General features: G+C 43.4%; 1 protein-coding gene across 1 annotated transcript in view; it reads left to right on the top strand.

Moving 5' to 3' along the window:
* The window catches only part of ADAM12 (ADAM metallopeptidase domain 12), a gene marked incomplete at its 3' end in the record, with an annotated part of 173,837 nt that overhangs the window by 136,271 nt on the left and 13,057 nt on the right, over nt 1-24,509 (top strand). Inside the window, exons 12-16 of the mRNA XM_083866274.1 lie at nt 9,577-9,754; nt 14,483-14,572; nt 15,878-16,073; nt 23,810-23,918; nt 24,018-24,216. Coding sequence (XP_083722400.1) covers nt 9,577-9,754; nt 14,483-14,572; nt 15,878-16,073; nt 23,810-23,918; nt 24,018-24,216 — 772 coding nt within the window. The remainder of the gene's footprint in view (nt 1-9,576; nt 9,755-14,482; nt 14,573-15,877; nt 16,074-23,809; nt 23,919-24,017; nt 24,217-24,509) is intronic.

Raw genomic sequence — 24,509 nt, 5'->3', positions numbered from 1 at the left:
CTTTGCTGGTGTATTCTCAAGGAGAACTCACACAGATTGACAGCATGACTTTGCTGTAAGTGAAGCTGACAAGGAGAGAGGTGACTTCTCAAATGAAAACACATTTTACTCCTGGTGTGATTATTTATAGCAGATACTTAAGGACAAGCAGGGGTTTCTGCCATGAGATGTATCCACTTTTCCTGGCCTGGATGCTGGGATGAGAGAGCTCAGCTGCCTTTTGTCTTGTTGCTGTAATATCCATAGGAAATATAGCTGTGAGAGGGACATTTTTCTCCTGCAGTGCTGCTGTTGCCATGACCCATGAGAACAAATCACATGAGGACATTTCCCTTAATCTTGGCTTTCTGTTTCATCTAAAAAAAGAAAAAAAAAAGAAAACAAACCCCAAACTTTTCAACCTGCAGGGATAAATCTGCAGTGCATGGAGAATTAAGCACCCAGTGTCCAGTTTTAATTGGTATTAATGAATTCCAAACTCCTGGTTTAAAAATGGTAACATACCTTAAAGGGCAACTCCTTCAGGTGACATGAAAGCTGCTTTTTGAACCTGTGTTGTATGCCCAGGAGCACCTGAAGGAGTGGAAGTGGACTTGGAAGGCTGAATCCCTGTAATTAACTGGTGCCCACAGCTGCATTTGCCACAGTTGTCATGGGAATCACAAAGGGAGCCCTTTGTGCCTGGCATAGATGTGTAAAACGTTGAAAATTTTACCAGACAATTCCTTCCTGCAAAGTCCTCCTTGATCTTTTCTAAAGTCAAAGCTAGTCACGAGGTGCTGGGCACATTTTCCTGGGGGGCTTTGGTGGCAGCAATGCAGGGAGGCTCCACTTCAGCCTTTGCAAATGCAGCCCCAGTGATGGATTCAGATAAGAATTCACCTATTTTAGAGTAAAGGCACTGAAAAAAAAGAGGTGAGGTAACTTTGCTGTCCTAGAGAGCCTTTCTGTCTGCCTCTTCCAGCAGGGAAATTGTGTTCATCTCCACCCCTGACACTCCTGACAGCCAGCCACCACCAGGTGAGAAATCCAGAGTTGGGAGGAAAACTCCCAGGGACTTCAATAAGGCCAGGATTTCATCAGGATCCGTATGGGGGTTTTCTTTAGGTCTATTAAAAGCCTTTCATTCTTGTGAGTGAAGGTTTTAATTTGCTCATTAAGGATCCCTAATTCTTAGATCATGGCTGGATCCATCCTGTCCTCGTGCCTTGAAATATTGAAATAAATACAATGTGGCTGCTAATTTTATTTTGCTCCAGCTCTGTGAAAAAGAAAGGAGAAGGTAGAAAAAGTGATTCCTTGATATATTTAGGAATTTTTTTTAAGAACTCCATTTCCACTCATCTGAGGTGGTTTGGGTGATATGGGATAAAAAGCTTTTTTCTCATAACAGAAGCAGGGAAAGTAGGGATGCTGGGGAAATTCAGACTGATTTCTGGCGCTGTTTTTCCTCACTTATCTTTCCTTTGCATCTTCCCAAAGAACAAAAAATTGAGCCATGGTGCTTGCAAGTCAGATCCTCCTGTCCTGGAGCTCTGATTTATTTAGAGCCCAGGTAGTGTAGATGTTTAGTGAAATCAATATGAGCCTGTTCCCCAGGTATTTATTATTCCCAGCTTTTTGCAGGGCTCAGGTTCTTTTCTTCAGCACCCACATCTCATCCAGTGGCATTTCCATGCACTTCATTCTCTGCTCTTGCTCTTCCCAGTGGGACAGCTTCTCCACGTGCTCCTTCCAGAGGGCTGATCTTTGGGGTTTGTCTGTGCCAGGAACTGGACTCCAGGATTCTCTGGGTCCCTTCCAACTCAGGATTTTCCATGAAATCCCTTCTCCGTAGCCTGGGTTTCTCCTGGTTGGGTTTAGCCCTATTTGGGGTTCATTTCCCTTAACTTGGTGTTGTTTGATCTGCTTATCTGAGGCTCCTCCTCACTCAAATCCATCTCCTGAGCCTCAGTACCCTCTTTATGACAGGTCTTTCAATCAATCTGATTCCCAAAATCAGATTTTTTTTTCATCCCTCTCTGCTCCTGGCCCATTTAAAAAAAAAATCAATTCCAAGGTTTTTCAAGGGAGAAAATTAGAATGTAATTTCCTGGAACAAAAGCAGATTGTAAAATCATGTTGGGAACTAACCAAAGCACCTTTTCCCTAATCAGAAATCAGCAGGAAGCTGATCTTCAGCAGCGGTTTGGACCATTTGTCTTTATTTGCTCGTCACATGCTGAGGATGTTGTGTTTTGTGTGACAAATTTAAACTCAGGGCACTCTTGGTTGTGCTCCTTATCCAGATTTCCCTTCACTGCCGGGAGCTGCTGGCAGGCACAGGGTGTCTGCATCCCAATTTTCCTTAGCCTGGGACCAGACCTGACCCGGCCTTTTCATCCCTCCCTCTGCTCTGTCTTGCTTTTTTGACTTTTCCTGTAGTCAGCATTGGATTAACCTCAAATTCTAAGCAGTAGATTGTGAAACCTGAACTCTCAGCAATCCAGCAAATTTTTATTAATGAGGTAGTGGTCTAAAAGGAAACAGAGCAAAAGATGAGCCAGAGGCAAATTCAAACTGATTATAGCTCCTTTCCTTGGCTGTCTGGTTCCCAACAGGAAGAACAGTTGTCTGAGTTCAATTCCCATGGAGCTTTTGCAATGCAGATAACTCCAGCACAGAGTCAGGATCCTGTCAGGGGTGATAAATTGGTTTAGTATTGCTTCACCCCCAGAACACAAAGGAAAGTCACAACAGGCCTCTCCTCCAAGAAAAAACTTCTCTGACCATCTATTTGTCAAAGGGAAAGTAACTGCTAATAATGTTTTATTTGGCAGTTTTGTGACTGCCACAACACTCTATACTGTATAAAGCCATTAAGTGTTGTTCCCTTGCAGAATGGGTTTTTGGGAACCATCCAGGCATTTGTTCTGTCGCTGCTTTCTGCCCTGAAGTCCCACAATCCAGTGTTATAAATCTGCCTTTTTGAATATTCCAGACAGTTAAAATTTCACCTTCCGTGTAATGGGAGAGGTCAAGCCTCAGCTGAGGCTGCGTCAATCCAGTCTGGGCACCTGAAGGGAGATTGCTGGAATCCATTCTGGGAATCTGCACCATCCCCAGGGAAAAATTAAAACAGACTTAAGGCATTTGTGTGCAAAGTTTAAACATTTCCTTGGAAAGGCTTTCCTTCCAATAAGCCTGGAAACTCCACTGTAGCACAACAAGCCATCCAAGCAGACATCAATTAAATTTACCACCAGTGTGATATATTAAATAACCCAGTTATTTATTGGAAGAGTTAGAAGCCACCATGTAGTGAAGGTGACAGAAGCTGTAGGAGAAATCTGGGCTTGTTTTGAAGTCACTGACCATGAACTCAGAGAGAAGAGCTTTGATGTCATCTCTAACTACATGGCCCAGTTCTGTGCTCTACTTTAGCGATGCTCCAGGGATTAAAACTCTAAAAGAGGAGCAAGGGAGTGAAAAATAGGCTAGAAAAATAAGTGTGGGTTGTCAGACATCCTCTACCTTTTGAAGCAAACTTCCGTTTAAATACTTTATCTGTAGATAAAACCACTCTACGGTTTTTTAGCTAAATCCTTCCAAATCACCTGAAAAAGATGTGAACCATCAGCTCTGGGACTGATGTCTTGGGTAAAGCTCTGTCATTGTGCTGTTTCCAAGAGTCCAAAGGCTCCTCCAGCTTCTCCCCTACTCCTAATTTTCCCAATTTGCTGTTGGCAAAAGCTTTAGGTGTGAAACAATCTTTAAGCTCCCCCTTTATTGTGCTGGTGGGGTCAAAAACTTTGCGTTTGTGCCTTTCTCCCTCAAAAGTACTTAGAAATTAAGACGTTGTCTAAATAATGGATTAAAAAGTCCTCCCATATTATGGCACTTGTCTAATTAGTAGATTAAAAAGTCCTTCCACATTATGACACGTGTCTAATTTTAAACAATTGCTACTAGAACGTGAGGTGTAGGAAATAACGTGTAGTGACAGAACTTGCTACATGAAGGGATCTGTAGTATTTGAACACCTATTTCAATATCAAAGAAAACTGGATTTTATCTCCTGCTTGACACCTAATTCTGTGAAGTTCTTTATGCTTACTAATTCATTAACATACTTGCTTGTACAGAAGAGCTGGAGTGTCAAAAAATGTCATCTAATAGCAAATTCACTTTTATTCTGGTAGGCTCATCTCTCTTAGGAGCCCATAAAAAGTTGTTTTCAAAAGCTGGAGAGCAGTAAAAATGTCTGGAAGGTTAAAACCAAGGGGGATGCTTCTGAGTGCAGAAGGATTGTGTCAATTAGATCAGGAGTTAGAGGAGGCTGGAAAATTGTCACAGTTCCTTGAAATCAGCACCTCCCTGGGCCTAGAAACATTCCTGCTGCTTGAGTTTCTGCCTTCTAGAGGTTTATTCTTTGGTTGCTCCCTCCAATGCTGCCATTTTTTCCATGGAAAAATTACTGACACCTGTATTAACAAAAACAGCCCTATCCCTATTCTTTAATTTTATCTCTTCCCCCCTAATTTTTATGTAAAACTGGGATATGCAACAGAAAACTCAGTATTTCTGTCTCAGACATCTGCAGAGTCTGAATAAATCCAGACTCACATCTCCATGCTCCAGTAAAAGGTTCTGCGTTACTCTTCTCCCCTCCAGCTGTGAGCCAAAAATCAGGAATTTTGGAGATTAAGGCGAGTAAACATTCATAATTTTGAGTCTCAAAGGGTCCTTGGGTCGAGGCAGACACGAAGTCACTGTGGTGGTCAATTCAGACAAGGTGATGTCATGGAAATTCAGGTGTTGGACATGGGAAACTTCTGACTCAGCACCCCTCTTGTCTTTGAGCACCTTCATGCTCCTAAAAAGCACAGCTGATACCAGAGCTATTTCCAGATATGGCCCCTCAGGTTTGGGTTTTCAGGAATTCTGGGCAAAGTTCAGTCCCAGTTTTCTGCACCTTTGGAAATTAGCTAGCCAAGAGTTGTTTCCATAAGTATGCTCAAAAAAAAAAAAAAAATTGTCCCTTTTAAAATTAATATAATCTCCAATTATCATATTACCTCAGGGAGGGAGGTCTGGTGGTACTTAACAGAGCTCTTTGGGGCTCTTGTGCATTTTAATTGAGTGAATAATTGTAAAACACTTCAGGGTCTTTTGGTAAAAGGCTCTGTATAAACATTGCCATAATGCTGAATAATCAAGTTGTGATGTGAACTGGAAGAAATGAACCCTATAAATAGAAGGATATCCATATAGTGTCTATGTGTGAGTGTCTAATCAACATTTGGGACAGAACAATGAAGTTCCTGTAGAAAAATCCTGCAGCTCTTGAATAAGAAATAAAAAGTGAGATTGGATAGGGATCATCATAATAATCAAAATGTTTTCAAGATATGGTGAGTAGTTTATCCTCCTGTGCAATGAGTAGAGAACTCCCAGAATTATTGTGTTACCCCTTCAGTGCTGCTTGTTGGATAACAGACAAATATGTGTGTTTAATGGTGGGAGAACTCAGGGGAGATAGACCCTGAGTTCTGAGGTGTAGGCAGACAGGATCTGGAGGAAAAAAGGAAAAAAAAGAAAAAAGAGAGAAGAAAAGGGAAAAAGAAGCAAAGCTGCCTGTGCTGGACAACGAGGTGCTGGTAGAAAGAATCCTCTCTTGTTAAATGGGACTTGACAGAGTGCTGATGCCACTTCACTTAGTTAATGGAAGGAGCTATCTAATACAGGCTAAATGCAGAACTGCCTAAAGGAACCTGGCATTTGGAGGGCTGGAGTGCTTGAAATATAAATGAATGGGACAAGCCCAGGCTGTGTTTCCCTAGGAATCGATTACCAGAGATCCTCTGATGACTGTGAAGGTCTTATTTGCAGGAGCAGGCAAAGCTATTTTTGTTGGAAACTGGGATATTTCTTGCAGGGGATTAAACACATCTTTTAAGCACCAAGGAGACACCAAGGAATGCAGTGGATTCAGAAGGGGTAGAAAGACTGAAGTGATTTTCCTTGCTGTAAAGCCACCGAGGAGACTGATGGTAGTGCTGGGAACAATTTGAGCTCTGTAGAGTTGTACCCACAGCCAGAGCAGTTTGACAAAATGATCCATTGTGCATTAAATCTACAGATTCAGACAGTGTAAAAAATGTATGAGACACAGCATTTTAGAATAAGAGTTAGGCTGGACTAAAGTTTCCTTTCTCTTTCCAACTGGAAAAAAAAAAAAAAAAAATAAGGATCTGTAACAGAAAATGTCTTGAGCGAAGATGAATGGAGTATAAAGATTGCTGATGAATTTTTTACCTCTGGAAGGTTCTCCCATGGCATTTATGAGCTGGTTTTCCAACAGAATAAGTGTCTGAGCTACCACAGGAAGCACAAGCATCCCTGTTCAGATATCACTGAAACCTTAAACAGGTCAAGGACTGATTTTACTGTGGAGACTCCATTTTCTTCTCCCACCCTAAGGCAGCTCCTTCCAGGTGAAATCAGAACCCTCTTTACAGGGTGGTGGGAAGAAGTTCCCTGCATTTGTTCAGAGGATGAATTCCTTTCACATCACCATTCCTTTGTCATTTTTCACAAGCTCCAGAGCCACTCAAACATCGGTTTGAGTGCCCCTGACATCCGATATCTGTGACTTCCCTTCCCATCCCATCTGCCAAGGATTTCATTCTTCTGAAATTGCAAAGACAGACAAAACACAGCCTGAAATCACAACAATCAAGTGCTGTGGCTGTCACATAGGACTTTATTAGTCAAAAAAAAAGAAGACTGGTAGTGTATCAGAATTTCACATCAAAGATCAATCAAGTTTCCAATGAAATACCAATTGGCACCAATTGATGTGGGATCTTCTCTTGCATGGTGTGGTTACCCTGAAGTTTCTCTGCTTCTACCAGCTGTGTTTATTTCTGGGTTTTTACTGCTTTATTTGTGGATTACTTGGTAAAGAAGCAGCATTTCAGGAAATGTCATCATGTGCCATGTGCTGCACTGATGTCAGCTGAGGAAATCAGCATCAGGAGCAGGAAAAGCCAGAAGATGAATGGATCTCTGAGTTCAAAATAGGAAACAGCTTGAAGTTCCTTTTCAGGGGGAAGGAAACATAAAGCTCATTCATCAGCAATGACACAATTTCACCTCTCACAGAGAGAGGACCCTGCCCTCCTGCTGATGGACAGACAAACTTCACATCCATGCAAATAATCCTGGGAACCCAGGGATGCAAAGGAGCAGCCCTAGAACATTGACAGGATTGGCTGGTGAGTCAAACCTGATCACAGATCTCATGATCTGTGTGTGCCTGAGAGGTGTCACATGGAAATCTGCATTAATTGTGTTCCTGAGTGGGTTTCATTCCCTGTGAGCTGCGTGTCTCCTTGTCTCACCCCTTGACAGTGGGTGTCAAAGCAAACCTGTGCCACTGAAGAGCAGGATCTTGCCTGGATGATGCAGTATTCATCTATTCACACTTTGATATGAGAGCTGTGTCTGATCAAGCCCTCTCAGAATTTATCAGTCAGATGTATCTGGGTTTCTTTGTTTTTTCCTGCTTTTTATCAGGATTGTACATTCTTCTACTGGTTCACAGTCACGTACACAGAATTTTGTGAGGTTTCTCCCCAGTCACACTGAGGGTAGGGCAGAAGTTTGTGGTGCCCTGTTAAGAACATCTCCAACTGCCCAATATAAAATGGTCAGTAGTTTTCCAAGAGCCTTTATTTTCTGTTCCATTACTCCGAATACGTTCCCTGTTCTCCCTTGGGGCCCAGCTAACAGCCTGGCTCCTGCCTCCTGCTATTCTGAAATTTCTTTATTTATCTTAGACTCTGTCATTTTGCTGAAACATTGATATTTTCCAGCAATCAGCTTATTACATGGAGATGCCTATTAGCTTTCTGAAGTCATATGTCAGTGAAACTCAAAACTGTTTAGTTTAACTTGACAAGCCCTATAGTGATATTGGAAAATTATTTTCTTCTTCAGACTCATGTTTATGTTCTTTTCCAATGAGCTGGCTGTTTTATTGCAAAAGAAACTGTAAAAGAGGTAATTTTAACTAGGCACAAAATATATTCTGTTCAGTAATGTATCCATAACCTTCTAGAAGATCCTAATTAACTTCCTTATGTCAGCATAGGAAGCTCTATTGCATTTGTAGTTGCTGAACATTTCTTTCTTTTTAATAGAAATTTTTCCCTTTCTGAGACCTGCGGGCATCATCAATCCCAAAACAAGCTTTTCATTTGAGGCTATCAGAAACACCAGGAGATTAATGGAAGTCTGAAGTTCAGCAGAGCAGAATTTCTACCTGTTACCTTGCTTGTCTGCAAAGATAACAATCCTAATAACACGTGGGTGACACAGAGCACTCAGTGAGTAAAGTGAAATTGCCAGGTTGGCTCCTGAGCTGCTGAAATGTTGAGTTACTGCTGGACCAGGGAGTGGCAAAGGTATCAAGTCTGAGGGGAGAAGATGTTTCACAATGTCTTTGTGACACGGATTCAATGTAATTCAATGTAGACAGGAGATATTTGGGAAAATTGTTCCTTGTGAAGGTGGGGAGGCCCTGGCACAGGGTGTCCAGAGAAGCTGTGGATGGAGCAGCCACAAGAACTGTCCAAGGCCAGGTTGGACAGGGCTTGGAGCACCCTGAGATAGTGGAAGGTGCCTCTGGAGGTGGAATGAAATGGTCTTCCAAGTCCTTTTCCAACCCAAACCATTCCATGACTCCGATTCCATGTCAGCACAGAGCAGTCACAGCAGCCCTTGGGACACCAGGCCCACGTGTCACTTGGTCTCTCATCTGTGAGGCAAACTGCAAACATTCCTCAGCAGAAATAGAATTAAGTTCTGCCCCAGAAAAGCACCAATTATCTGCTGATATTTGCAGTGCACGGGAGTGCTCTGTTCACACTTTCTGGGTGTTTTGCAAAAGGAATGGGAGCTGTTGTGTGCCTGCAGTGGGAATTCCAAACAGGAGCATTTTCAGCACAGTGTCCTTACAGTTCTGCTGGTTTAAAATAAGAACTGTCTTTGCTTTAATCATGCAGTTCCCAAGCTCAGCTTTGATGAATTGCAGAAGCAGGCTCTTATCAAGTAACAGTGGGTTTTTTCTTTTATTCTTTTTTTCCTGAAAAGAGCAGGAAGTTTGCCATTCTGCAGAGCAAGATGAATGAATTTGCCATTTGAGGCTGAATTTTCCAAGAAGGATTGAGATCTTTTGCAGTCCTGCAAGTGTAGGATACTACTTGCAAACCCAGCATTTCTTTAGGCTCACAATCATGATTTGCATTATAACTCCATATGCAAAAGAGAGAGAAGGAATTTCATATGTGAATACTTCCAATCCTTAACAACAGCTACAGATTGAAGTGAAAAAGTGAATTATAGTCATAAATTATTATTATTATTAATGGGTTGAGCTCAATTTCACAGTGAATTGCTGTATCTCAATTCTGTGTGATAAAAACTGAACACAAGGCACAGATGTGCTAAAATGTCACCAGTGTGGCAGGAGAGAGAGGTTTTCATCTCATATAACAACCTTCATTTTGTCTCCTTGTGGTTTTTCCCCAGCTATCCATTCCCCATGGTCTTCAGTAGCTGCAGTAGAAAGGACCTGGAAAACAGCCTGGAGAAAGGAGTGGGAATGTGTCTCTTTAACCTGCCTGAAGTCAAGGAGTCCTTTGGTGGCCAGAAATGTGGGAATGGCTACGTGGAAGATGGGGAGGAGTGTGACTGTGGGGAGCCTGAGGTAAGACACCACCTGGGAGTTACTGCTCATATCCTGCCTGCAGGGTTTTGACAGTGGAGTGTTGGTTTGTTGTAAAATGGAACTCTCCCTTCTCTGCTTCCATCCCATCAGCCTAAACCTCAGAAGTGCAGGGAGTCTCGAGTGTATTCCAGTTGCCAAAGTCCAGGCAGGGCTTGGGTTAAGAATGTGCTCAGTTCATCCTTAGAGAGCAAACTCTGGCTTGTTCAGCAGTCTGGCCATGACCTTGTGTTCCTAGAAGTTCCTTTTGGCATTAGCTAATTAGCTAAACTCAAAAGAAGTTTGAGAACTTGGCTCAACTTTTTCAAGAAAATGTGCCTTAGTTGAAGGTTTGTTTCCGTCAGTGAGAAGCCACTTGTATATTTATATTTATGTCAGTATAACCATAGAAACTGTGCAATCACAGAATGGTTTGGGTTGGAGGAGACCATAAAGATAATCTCATTATCCCTCTGCCATGGGCAGGGACATCTTCTACTATCCCAGGTTGCTCCAAGGCCCAATGTCCAACCTGGCCTTGGACACTTCCAGGCATCCAGGGGCAGCCACAGTTTCTCTGGGCACCCTGTGCCAGGGCCTCCACTATCAACATATATAACATTATATAAATAGGAATATTAATATTGGCCAGATATTTTTCATTGCAGTTTCACTTTTTATGTACGAGACCTTTCCCTTCTTCACTGCAGGATTTTTCTTTCCCTCTAGCCAATTACCTCCCAACAGAAATAGCCTTCACTGCCTCCCAAACAGATTGCTGCTGCTTCAAAGATTGTTCCATTTAGTTTAGTGAATGTGTCAGAGGACTCCTCAGATCAGCAGGAGATAGGCAAAACCTGGGGGTCAAATAATATCCGAGCTGGCATCCTTATCCCTTTTACATCCCATCCTCATTGGCTTTATTGAACTTCTCTCTGATTATCTGAATTAAAGGCAGCAGCAGATCAGGGATTTGTTTCCTGTGATAAATAGGGACCTAGAGACAAAAGAGATGGGGGCAGTTAAAGCAGCAAGATACTGCAGCATCCTGCCTGTGGAATGTATTGGATTTGTCCAAGCCATGAGGATTTCCTGACAGTTCACTCACTCTTGAGGGTAACAAGGTTGGAGGAAGCAGCCTTATCTCCTTGTTTGAAGCCAATAGAGTGCAAGCAGCTTGCAAATGTCTTTCTAACCCAGTTATCTTTCTTGTTTCCATTTCCGAACGTTAGCGATACCTTTTCAAGTCAAAGCCACTTAATGTCAGCAAGCACTGCCTTCATTTGCCTCTTCTTTCTGTCTTTTTGCCTTTTTGGTTATATTGGAAAAACTGCAGCTTGGGTGCAAGTAAATTTATTTGGGATTTACTGCTCTAATCTGAATGGTTCCAGAAAAGCTGTGTGATTAGTTACTCATTCACTGCCCAGTCATTTATACCGGCTGAGTTCTGTCCATGGTGTTGCAGTATCCCAAGAATGAGTGCTATGAGGAGTAAATTCTTCTGTGAGGCCCCTGGATCCTTGGAAGTGTCCAAGGCCAGGTTGGATGGGGCTTGGAACAACCTGGGATGGTGAAAGGTGTCCCTGCCCATGACAGGGAGAGGAACTGGATGATTTTTGCTCTCTTCAAACCCAAACCATTCTATGATTTTATGATCCTAACAATTTTAAATTATATGACCAAAAAATGTCTGATGTGCTGCAGTGTCTGTGGAAGGAGGGTTCATGTAGATTATAGATGGAAAGATAAAAGAATGAAAAGAAATAAAAATCCTCGGTCCTCAAAAGATGAAAACGTGTGTTTTACAACCAGCTGCAAAGGAGAACAGAAAACTACGAACTGCTAACTCAGAAGTCAGACAAATTACTTCCAAATGTAATTAGGAGCGAGTGCCCAAACAGCTGTGACATGCCAGGGACGAGTCAACACGGCTTTTGTGCCAGGAACTCTTGTCTTACAAAATCTTGTCTTACAAATCCATCACAGCACTCTGAAGGGTTTAACAAGTGGATGGAAAGGGACAGGGCTGTCACTGCAGCCTGTGAGGAGTTCAGAGAGCCTTTGGACCAAACCTTTCACCAAAGGGAGATTGAGCAGCTGTAAAGGAGAGAAAACTGCATGGGCACAAATTGGGTTAAAAGATAAGAAGTACAACCAGGTGTAAATCATCCATTTCATGTGGTGGAAGGAGATCTGCTGTGCTGTATCCATGAGAAGTGTCCTGGGGACTACACAACTCAGCGTTTTCATAAAGAGCCTGGGAAGAGGAATAGTCTTTAATTTGCTGATGATATTAGTTAGGCTGCTGGAGATGAAAACTGGCTGTGAAGGACTGCAGAGAAACCTTCTGAGGCAGCTGGAACAGGCATTAAGATGAGAAATGGGACCCACTGAGGAGTGATGCACATTCCAAAAACACAAAGAAGATGATGGACTCTGAGCTGACTCTGACCATGGAGGAACAAGACTTCATATTGCAATAAATAGTCTCATGAAAATGTCAGCCCCAGTGCTCAGGAGTGGTCTAAAAGGTAAATAGGCTGTTAGAAAGTACTAGGGGAGAAATAGGAAAACAAAACAAAGCACCAGCAGATCTCTATAAATCTGCTGCGCCTGAAACTGCTTGTGCAGGTTTTCCCTACCCCTCCCTGATCCCAGGGAGGATAAAGCAGAGTGAAAAAAGATTGAGAGAAAAGCAATAAGGTGGTTCAAAGTTTCGAAAGGGCTCTGGCTGGAAAAGAAGAAAATGAAGGGAAGTGCAGCATAAGCTGATAAAATCGTGAGGGTAATGGAAAGGTGAGTGAGGAGAGATTGTCCCCCATGAGAAATAAGCAGATGAAGTTAGAAAATGGCAGGTTTCAAACAAGCAGAAGAAGCTGCTCCTCTGACTGTGTTGGTTACCTGTGAGTTCCTTTACTCTGACTCTTACAGGTGCTAAAAATGCCCAAGGAGCCAAGGGAAAGACTGAGACTGGGAGGGTGTTAATGTCCTTAAACATCTTCTGCTGGCTGCTCTCAGGGAGACACAGGGACAGAGGAGTTATGGGCTGACCCAGTGGGGTCTGTCTTTTGTTTTGAGAAAAGAGAGGGTGAAAGCCAGGGGTCCTGCCCACAGGACAGAGCCTGACATCACAGAGGTGGTGCTGGAATTGTTCTGGGTTTGGGCTGCTCTGGTTCCTCTGAAGAGCCAGGAGAGCCACAGTGAGAAACCTCCCACATTATTGCTGTTATCAATAATAACTAATAATAATAACAATAACAACAACAAACTCCAGCACAGCAGTAATTCCAGGTGGCAGCCTCCATCCTCCAAAAGCCTGGTGAGCCTTTCTTGTTTTTCCGCTTGTTTATGTTAAAATCATTCCTGACAATTTGATAGCCCAGGCACAAAAACTATTTACCAAGCTCATTCCCTACAATGAGCAATAAGTGAGATAGCAATTGGAAATTTCAGAGGCTGCTGAAACACCACTCCAAGAGCTGTGTCTTTATCCCAGTCTGCCTGTGGAATGCTGAATGCTGCTGTGGGGCCAGAGTTTGGGGTATTGCAGCTGATTGTTTCACAAGGACCCTAATGGGACTGACACTCTGCTCTGCTTATCTCAGATTATTTTAGAGGTGAATTTATAAAATGTGGCAGAGGAATGTTACTCCTGACATGCAGCAGCTGCATAGGAATATTTCCGTAGCCTGCTGCCTTCCAGTGATCAAAAATAGGAGCAGGAAGTTGTTCCTCTGCTTCAGAGCACAGTTGGCTTTGTACATCCAGGAAGATATTACCTATAAAACAGTGAAATGCTGAGAATCCTTCTGGTTTGTGCTGGTGAGTCAGTGCTAGCCCTGCCTTCCAGTTGGGAAGCTTTCAGAAGCCAGTGAAGTAACAAGAGGCTGTAAACATCACTCTAACCCACCCACTCTTCCTGTGTTCCCTGTATTGTTAGTGATCCCTTGTTAAGTCAAACAGACTTAACACAGCTGAAGAGCAATTTTATCTGCTGCTCTTTCTGTGAGAGAGATGAGATTCCAGCTCAGCTGGTGTAACTTGCAGCTTGTGGGCATTATCTTGGAAAAACAAATTCATTCTTTTCTGAGGCTGCTTACGAGCTCATTCTACTGACAATAAACTTTGCAGGAGCCCACACACGGCACCATCTAATCCACAAGTGTGAAATTGGGATGTATCAGTGAGTGAGGCTGCAATTCATGCTCACTCCATATCTCAGAGCTCCATTACTGCTGTACTCTGATAAGGGATTACATGGAATCGTGTCGTTGTCTTCCTCTGTGGCAGCCCCAGCCTTCGTCCAAACAGGAGCCTGGCCAGCAGCTATCACAAAATAGAGCTGTAGTCATGATGCTCAGCAACTGCAGCGAGCTCCTGGATCCTCTCTAGAGGCAGTGGAATCACTCCACTGGTTCCTGTGGAAATAAAATGCCCCAGCGCTCTATCAGGGTTGGTGTCAGCGTGCTTGGGTTGTTCGTGATATTTGGGATTAGATCCATAGCTGGAATAAACCAGCCCTCCTCAGCAGCTTCTCTGGTTTCACTACACTTACTGGGCTTGTTGAATCTGAGGGCAGACAAGGCAGTTTGGATCAGGTTGTCGAATTTCATGCATAATTCATGGTTTCATGCCCAGCTTTTCTTGGCAGAGCTATAGGCAGCCTCTTGATTTACGGCTCATTGTGACTGAATGTTGTCTGCTCTAAATTTACCCTCCAAATTCATCCAGGAATGTACAAACCGGTGCTGTAATGCCACCACCTGTGCCTTGAACCCGGGAGCAGTGTGTGCACATGGGCTCTGCTGCGAGGACTGCCAGGTGAACCACGGGAAATGTCTCTTTTCAGGGTGGGGAGGGCAGAATTCCAAGTTTTTCCCTGCTTCAGTGCAGTCAGCAAGGATGGAGGACCAGTAAATTGGTATTGATCAGTGTTAAGACACTTACATGTCGTGTGAGCAATTAAAAAATTCCCAAAATATAAATTATTGAAGGAGCAGATCAATAGATCTTTTAGATGGTCTCTGTGCTTTTTGTGGCCTCCTTTAGTTGCTCATGCAAAGCTTCCTTTTCATGAACTTTTGTGTGCTTTAATTTTTCTCATTCTTACATGGCAAACAGTCATTAAATACTGAACCCTGTTATTTTGGGGAGGGTTCTTAAATTATTAATTCTATCAACAACATATGCATTTTTAATAGCAGATCATCAGCTGTTGTGGTCTCCTAACACTCTGTAAAAGCCAACTTGCCACAGGCATTTACCTGCTTGAATTCTCAGACCCTCCCTTGCCCATGGGCTAATAAAGCATCCAGCAAGTTGCCATCGTGTTTGTGGCAACCCACGAGCTTGGAGCAGCAAGGGATCCCCACATGCAGGAATTGCTGTTTAGCAAAATCAATCTTCATGTCCTTTGTTTTTTACCAAAGGCAATGTGATTAAAATTCAGGGCTGCTCCCAGAGTACAGCCACGTTTCGTGGCTGCTGTTGAGATGCGAATGTTCAGACTGGCACATTCCACCATCAGCTCCAAAAATTATCATTACCCGTGGAAGTCAGTACAGGACAGAAACAGTTACATGGACTAGTCTTGTAGTTAAGTTTGAGGAGATCTTGATGCCCATCACAACATTTCCATGAGGAAACGTAACTCCATAGATTCATTAAGGTTTGAGACCTATTCAAGATCATCTGGTTGAACCTTCCAACCTGGGAATTGTTGGGCATCTGAATCCAGAGTTAAGTGGGCTGGTGGCTTCCTGAGCCCTAACACACCACAGTGTTTTGTGATCGGCTGCCCTGGTTAGAAAGGTCTCTGATCTGACTCTTGCCCAGTGCTCCAGAACCTCCTTTGCAGAGTTTTTGTGTTCAGACACAGTGGAGGAGCCACACAGCAAACGTCAGGGCTAGGGTTGCCTCACACATGAGCCGTGTGTGCAGCTTCATCTGTCCCTCCTTACTGCCAAAAACCCTCCCAGCATGGCTCACATCAGTGCACTCAAAGCTGTGCAATCCCTGCCCTGTCCTCTGCAGTCAGCTGGGGCCGGGCCAGTGGGGAAATCTGCTCCTGTGCTGCATGGCTGACCCAGGCCCGGCCCGGCCCTTGATGTTCTGTTTGTTTTGCAGCTGAAGGCAGCAGGGATTTCCTGCAGAGAGTCGAGCAATTCCTGCGATCTGCCCGAGTTCTGCACGGGGGCCAGCCCGCAGTGCCCGGCCAATGTTTACCTGCACGACGGGCACTCCTGCCACGGCGTGGATGGCTACTGCTACAACGGCATCTGCCAGACACACGAGCAGCAGTGCATCACCCTCTGGGGCCCAGGTGAGGGACACAGCTCTGACAGAGCCTGGGGGAGGAGGGGAGTAAGGATCTGAAGGATGCAGCACCGATCTGTAGCTGTTTGAATAATGAGGGGATTCATCCCAGCCTTGGTTTGCTGTCATGCATTTCTTGTGGTGGGACATAACGAGGCTCGTGCTGCAGCATGCTGCAAATGGATGGGTGAACTTAGACAAATCATCTCCTCCTGACTTTGATACGGCCTGATGTCACCCCACAAAGTGCTGAATGCTGCTGGCAGGTTCAGGCTGCTGTGTGAGCTTCCTCCTGTGCTCTAAAAGAGCTCATCTGCAACACAGATGTGTCTGCTGCATCCCCAGCCAAGGGCTCAGCTTTTGACACTCACATGAGACTACTGGATCATTTTGTGTATTTTACTAACTGGTGTCACCTGGAAACTGCCTCCTCACAGTGCTTTTAGCAGGTTGTGCACTGAAGCAGAAAGGGATTTTATTCTCCTATGGGAATTTGCTCCCTTTTTGCAGGAATCTGGTAACATGAGTTCTTGAGTTGTTCTCAGCATGTTTCCCAGGAAAGCTGTTCACCTTTCTATAAAGCCCTGTGACCCTTCCACTGCAATGCAAGTATTAACTCAGCATTTTGGTATTGATCCAAATCATGTCTCCTTCAGCATCTCTGACCTTCCATCTCAAATTTGAAAATCATTTACCTCTCCTAAGGAGAAGCATTACTTAGAGATAGATTATTTCTTTTAAACTTAACTTTTCCAGCCTCTTTCAATTCAGCATCTTTAACTCTGCTCCAAAACTTCTGTACCAATATAATGGCACACAGATGTTTCCCTTGGTCAAAACCCTCCCCAGAACTCTGCTGAAGAATTTATCTGTTTCCTTCCCAGAGAACATGGAAATTTTTGCAATCTCCCTTTAAAAGAGCATGAAAGCATCTCAAGAGCCAGCCCCAGTGGTACAGACAGCAGGTCAGCCTGGCCACGTGGGGATAAGAACACGTTCAGGAGGAGCCCCAGTTCAGAACTAAACTCCTCACGTGGAACAAACCGTGCCTCTGCTCCACTCCCCCGAATCCCACGCGCGTCGTAGAGTTGATATGAGCTCATAGAGCCATGGACAATTATAGCCTCCAGTCTTAGTCAGACTGGGACTCCTAATCCCTGGATGCAGAGGCATTTTCTCTTGTAGAAAGCAAAAAATCTCCTCCTGAACCAGTTTCCCATGCCGTGGAAAGTTACTCGGTCAGGCTGATCGTGGTTTCAGTGTCTGAGAAAAATTCCTCTGAAGGTCAGGGAGCTGAATTGCTGCAGCTCCTAGCCAGGTCTGCTTCCTAACACAGCAATTCCACCAAAGCCTGGGCTCCCCTCATTCTTTCCTGTCTTCCTTCTTGGGACTGTTGAATAAGGGCACGGCTGTGTGTGGAGGCTCCAGGCTGTGGGAGTCTATTTATGAGAAAGACAGAGTTCAAGCAGACTTTGGCTGGAATACTCTTTGGATTTTTCTTGGGAAGGTCCAAGGATAAGGATTTTAAGCAGAGAGGGTGGAACCTGACCAAACCTGAACTGAAAGTCTTAATTCTTCCTTTTTTGGAAGGGTAAATTAAAAATAAACACAGAATCCCAGAATGGTTTGGGCTGGAAGAGACATCAGAGATCATCTCATTCCATCCCCTGCCATCTGCAGGGGCACCTTCCACTAGACCAGGTTGCTCCAAGCCCTGTCCAGCTGGCCTTGGACACTTCAAATAATGCTTGTATTCTGGATTTAAATACTAGAGATGTGAATATCCACTGCTCTATCACACATCTGGCTGAAGTATGAGCTGGCACATGTGGGTTGGAATAGGAAGAGAGGTGGGTGGCTCATGCAGTTAGAAAAATATCATGGTATAGATTAAAAAAAATACACATCTTTCCAGCCTTGCTTGCAGCACAAGGAGAGATTTGATAGCCTAAGATTCTTTCTCTAGACTTTGTATCAAAAAATATACATTGGAAGCTTTTAAGCTTTTATCAGGTTGTTGTGTCTGATTAGAACTGTTTTTAACAACTGCCTGTGTTGGAGTGAAGTAGTTTTGTGGTTAAAAAAAACATCTCTAAAGAAAAAAACAGATCACAATTCATTTTCATTCTCTCCTGATTTTCTTCTTCCCAGTAGGAAAGATCCATGCAGAACAAAATACAATAACTTTTCCTAAAATAATATTCGGTGTATTGAATTCCTTATTACTGTCTTCCCTTGTACATCTTTCTTTATTCATCAGGTTACAGATGTCCAGAAGCTCAATGATAAATGCCAATCTTCATGTTTTTAGATCTATTTAAAGGAAAATGATGAACACTGTCAGAGCTTGTTTACATTAGGCTGAGCAGTAAGAACCTGTTTCCAGAAAAGCAGTTGCATTTCCTTGGGGTTGTTTTGTTACAGTCAACACAGTGATTCAGATAAAACAGAGGAAATTTTTTTTTTGCTCTTTCTTATCTGCATGGAAAACAGGGTGGGAAGGAGAAGGAAGGAGCTCCTAGGGACAATCTCTGAAAATAGCCATGAATTCCTCTCAGAGCCCAGGTTGATTCCAGTCTGCTCCCAGAACTCCCAGAGTTCTCCATTCTCTCTGTCTCTCTCTCCATAATTCATGTCATTTTTATCCTTGGGGAGCAGGAACTACTGATGACCTTTTTTTGGTCTGTATTCAAAAATATCAAATTGCACTGATCTGACCTATTGATAGCAGTGACTGAAAAATGCATCAATCGTGATGCTTTGTGTGGTGTCTGTGACTGCACTGGCATTTTCTAGGAGAAACAGATAAACAGATAAAAGATAGAACTGCTTAAGACAGAGAAATCATCAATTACCAAGGAACAGAAGATTCTCAACTTGAAGCTCATGGCTTTTTCTACATTGGCAAGAAAAGGATTCTTATGGGAAGTTTGTCAGTTTGTTTTCCTGTATTTCCCCAAGTGGGAAAAAAGCAATGATTTTGGGGAGCCAATGGCAGGCATTGATTTAACAATTAGAGCCCATTTAAATGTGTTGCATGGACGTGGCCATTTGTTTAGGCTGGAACATTCTTAATTTATATGTCAATATTTGTTACCAAGTTTTATATGTCAATATTTGCAGGTTTTGCCAGGTAGAACCCTACAGACACAAAACAAATGGGTTGCCCACCTCAGATATCTGACCAAACCATTGCTAACTTGCCCTTGAAAAAAATGCTAATTGTCCGAGCACTGCAATTTTCTGAATTCAGTGAAATCAGACTATTTTGATTATCACAAATTTATGGCCAGGCCTTTTTCTTCTGGAGATGGGGAAGATATTAAATCACATTCTCAGGGGTAGTGACATCATCCTCCTAAAATGCAAAAAAAATACTCAACCCCATCTTGCTCTTGCCCAGACAGAACAAGGATCACCAGGATGGAGGAGGGAGAGGCCGGGGGCAGCTTGTGGAACTTCTGCTTTGCTGCAAAAACAAATTTAATAAGCTGAAACCCAGATCACACAACAGAGAACTGTGGGTTTTATGCTTATATTTATTTGCACAGTTGTTCGTGGTGCTGGCTGGCACAGCCTGAGCCACAGAGCTGCAGCCTGTTACTCAGAGGTTGCTTTTTCCCTTCTCCCCACCCACAGACAGCTGGGAACTGAACTGAACTATCTTCCTTTTCTGCTGTCAGCCTGATAGAGGATGTTTCTCGTGTTCAAGGGATCAGCACCATGGTCAGAAATTTTCCTCATTCCTTTCTAGAGACCATGTTGGTGTTTTCCTATGGCCGCAGGTCTGAAATGACGCAGCATTTCTGTGCCCTGCAAATTCTCTTTTTTTTTTTTTTTTTTTTCTTTTTTTTTTTTTTTTTTTCTTTTTTTTTCTTTTTTTTTTTTCTTTTTTGCATAAGGAATTAAGTGGGCTTGTCATTATACACATTTGGAGAAAAAAACCCCAACAAGCTCCAGACTGCCAGCTGCAGTGGTGAGCTTTGACCTTCTGCAGCTTCCAAGGGCTGATTTAATCCCTTGAATGAGGCTTGTCGTGGAAAGGCTGACAGGACCTTAATTACAGGGTCATGATACTATAATTACCAACAGCAAAGTGAAATAAACTCTGCTCATCCAGCTCAAACCACTTAATAACCACCAGAAATCCTTCACAAATCATTTTGCCTCTGCCCGCAGAGGTAGAAAATAGAGGAAGACAGGACTTTCTGCTACAGTTTATGTGGTGCAGTCGTGATAAATGGGTTTCCTCCAGAAACACAACATTACAGTTCTCTTCCTAAAGCATCCTCTGAAAACCTCCTTTTAACTTGGTAGCTCCATCTGTTCAGCATCTTACACTCTGATATGTTTTCATCCATAAAAGAGTGCAAATATTGTGAGAAGCCAGTGGGGAGAGGGAAGAGCCATCTGAATCCCAAGCAACAATGTGTCTTGGTTGGATACCAAAGACAGAAATTGGAGCCGGATTTTGGTTTCCAGGCTGCAGATGATCATGGGTACCAGGTGTTTTCACACACAGACTGCTCCCAGCCTGGCAGGGGAGTGGTTTTGTTGTGCTCCATGAGATCCTTTTTCTTGTCAAGTGTTATTAGCTGGAGTTAAAGCTCAGTGTCTGAGCCCTGCAAGGACGCTGCAGATGTGTTTTCCTTCCTGGGGGCTGCTTTCCATCATCTCTGCAACGTTTGACTTCTGAATTCCGGGAGAAAATCAGCCAGGCAAAAAACTTTTAGCAGGTGAAAGAGGAAGAGAAACTCCTTAAGCTCTCTCAGTGTTCAGTGAGTGCATTCCCTTTTTAAAACCATTTTTTAGAATAAGCCGTTGTTACATCCCTTGCAGCCAGTGCACAGGACATGAAAAGCATTCATTTGGCTTTTGGCAGCTTTGGGAGGGGACAGCACTGAGGGGGCAGTGTGTCTGGGCTCTGGGCTGCTGCTGCCACATCTCCAAGGGAGCATACAGCCCCTGCAATTCCACAGCATCAGCTGAGCTGGGGCTCCTGGCCAAAAACAAGACCCAGAGCAATTGCATACAACCAGCACAAGCTTGTCCTGGCACATGTGGGAGAAAAAGGAGGTTTGGAAAAAGCAGTTTTGGAAAAAGTAGTTTTCCTTGCCCTCTTGCTGCCAGAATATTTCTTCCCTCCCCAGCCCTTCCAAAACTGCTATAGCACATGCACATGCTAATGTTTGTCTCAAGCTGAACAGTGAGTGTGCCCACCTGGAAAGATGAGGAGGGATCCACATGCTGAAAATGGAAATTTAACTTTTGATTTTTCTGCACAGTGCCTCATCTGGATTCTTTTTTTTTTTTTTTTTTTTTTTTTATTTATTTTTTTTTTTTTTTAATTATTGCTTGAACTTTAATGAAAAAGAATTGAAAATATCCTGTGTGAGTCTCTTTTAATAGTTCCAGATTTGAAAATATATTCTGAACTCAGCAAGCTTGATCATAATCTTTCAAAGAATTTCAAGCTCTTGTCCTTCTCTCCAGGGAACCAGCAGCTCATATTCTGTTCCTCCTGTGCCTTTCTTTCTGAATTTTCCAGTTTCAGCATGTAAAAATGTTAGAAGGAAAAGAGGGTGCCATCTTAAGCCTCTCTAAGTTTTAATATTTTGTCCTTAATAGCATTAGATTGCTGTTCAGCAGTATATAGTATTAGTCAAGCTTCTGACTATGAAATGCAGATAATTAATTGAAGTTTTAATCTCTGAGTTTTTAGTGAAAAGATCCACACTGGCTGGAAGTTTTAAAATTATATTTGTATTTTCTTCTCCAGAAATCTGACACACATACACCCCTCTTTTTTAAGAAAATAAAAAGAACATTTTTCTCTTTGAAGGCTTTCAAGTGAAATCTTCAGGCTGGCTTAAATAAATGCTATGTTTTACCCACAGTTAGAGGCATACACACTTGGAAGTGGCTCAAAACATTTGACAAAATGTAGCATTAGTTGAAATATTCTGTCTCTGGTAAAGATCAGGAGCACTGTAGAAATGGGATATTCTCAGCCTTTGGGCTATCACATCACTTGCTGCCAAGTTCTTTTTGCTTTAGTTTGGCTGATCTGTCAAAAGCACAGAAATGCAGTTAGCAGGTCTCTGATCAGTTTTAACCAGAGTTTCTCCTCAGCTCCTTTTCTGCTCAAAGCCAGTCTCCCTGTTGAAATGTTGGTGGTGACTTGATGGTGCTGTTAATTATTTTCATGGAAAGAAAACACAGAGTGGTAAAGAGCCCTAACAAAGGGCCTCTTAATCTTGCAAGAAGCAGCAATTATTGGCTGGAAATGAAAGCCACACTTCAGTGTAGAACAAAGGGATTAAATTCCAATACACAGACTAATGAATTGTTGTAGCAGTCAAACCAGGGAAGCAGATCCTTCACCTCTTCAACATTCCAGATGAGCAGATGCATCATCCCCTGGAAGATATTCTATAATTGGTTATAATCTGGAGGGAAATGAGCAGGAGGTTGTGTGTATAAAACATTAGAAGAGATGTTTTAATAGTACCCTTGAACTTCTGAAGTGCAGGGATGAATAATCTGTCTGCACAAGCTTTTCCAACCCTACTCCCACCAGGGAAGTTCCTTTGCCATTAGGAAATGTCTCTATCAGAAAAGATCACAGTGGATAAGAACCAGATGCTGCTTGAACTCCCAGATTCCCACTTCTACCACCAGGGCAGAAATGCCCCTTCTTCCATGTCAGTCTTTCCTCTCAGTGATACCTTGGGAAGGCTGATCTGGAACAGAGACTGGACAGAGCTGGAGAATAAAGTAGAGATTTATTGAAAGGCTTCAGGATACACCTTGGGAAGGACAAGGCCTGACCAGGGCTACACCCAAGGTGGACCCAAAATGGTCACAAAATGGCTGACAGGTCATGAGGTCTCACACTTTTATAAGTTTTGGTCCATTTGCATCTTGGGTTTTAATTGTCCAATTCCAGCTGCAGGTTGTGAGGTCCCATCCTTCTTGTTCCTCCCTTCAGCCACCCTTGTTTGTGCTTTTGGGCCTGAAAGTTGTCCTTGGTGTGCAGTAGGAAAAGGATTTGTTTTGTGTCCCTGCTCTGTGCAGAGCTGAGTGACACTGACTGTGAGCTCAGAACTGCACCCCTGGGCAGTACAGAGTCTGAAATACAGGAAAGCTCAAACTTAAGGCATCATCAGGAGTGGATGTCCTGAGGGTTAAGATGGGATGGATTCCTTTCCTCTCCCCAGTACTTCAGCCTGTGTTAATAGCAGCACATTTCCCTTTGCCATGTCAGGTCCTCATATCTTTACACCCAGTTTACAGCTGGATTTTTTCTGTTTTCTTGTTCTCAATTGCAGTCAAACAGGCCTTTTTGAAGAATTCTTTTTGGGGTCTCACCAGAACATGGACTCCTGCAAAAGAAAGGAGTTAATTTTCCAGCTGGCCTTTGTCTGCTTTTTGCTAGCAGTGTTTGTGTCCTAGGAGGATCAGCAAGAGGGTTATCACCTCGAGAAATCCTGGAAGAGAAGGAGTTCTGCATTATCTGTTGCTCAGCACTGCCAAGAGAGACAAACAACACTACAAACAACCCTGGCAATCCCACACAGCCAAACTCTTCCATTAGCATGCGGATCCAGCACCGCTGCTTTGTTGGGCCTCATCAACATGCAGCTCACATCCCCCCTTTCCCCTAAAGCACCAGCAGAGCTCAAAGGAAATTATTAAAAACACCTTGTATGAGATGAAAGTTCTGATTAGGTTTTGTTTCAGGTGCGAAACCCGCTCCTGGGATCTGCTTTGAGAGAGTCAATTCTGCCGGAGATCCTTACGGCAACTGCGGGAAGGACTCCAAGAGCTCCTTTGCCAAATGTGAACCCAGGTAGGGCCTCCCCCTGCAAACACAGCAGCAGGTGCTGGGAGAGGGCTTGGAACACTGGAAATGCTTCACCTAATCTCTGCTTGTGTTTGTTTCCATCAGGGATGCCAAGTGTGGGAAAATCCAGTGTCAAGGAGGAGCCAACCGACCTGTCATTGGAACCAATGCTGTTTCCATAGAAACCAACATCCCGCTGCAGGAGGGTGGCAAGATCCTGTGCCGTGGCACCCACGTGTATTTGGGGGATGATATGCCCGACCCTGGGCTTGTGCTGGCAGGAACCAAGTGTGAAGATGGAAAAGTAAGATCCTGGAATACTGCCAGACCAGGGGAACGTCACTACCCTCATTTGTACTTCTTTTTCCTTTCGGATTTTTTTTCTTTTTCCCTCACAGAATAATTACTTCTCATGCTCAGACTGAGACAAATTTTACTCCCTTCTGGCCACTGTTCTGGATTACAGATTCTCAGATACAAATCTGAGCAACCTGATCTGGTGGAAGGTGTCCCTGGCCATGGCAGGGGGCTGGAAGAAGATGAGCTTTAAAGTCCCTTCCAACCCGAACCATGCTGGGATTCTGTGCAATGCAAGTT

The sequence above is a fragment of the Zosterops lateralis genome, assembly GCF_965231275.1.
Source record: "Zosterops lateralis genome assembly, chromosome: 8".
Taxonomy (NCBI): Eukaryota; Metazoa; Chordata; class Aves; order Passeriformes; family Zosteropidae; genus Zosterops; species Zosterops lateralis.
The sequence above is the reverse complement of the archived record's forward strand: the minus strand, read 5'-3'. Positions and strand labels throughout refer to the sequence as shown.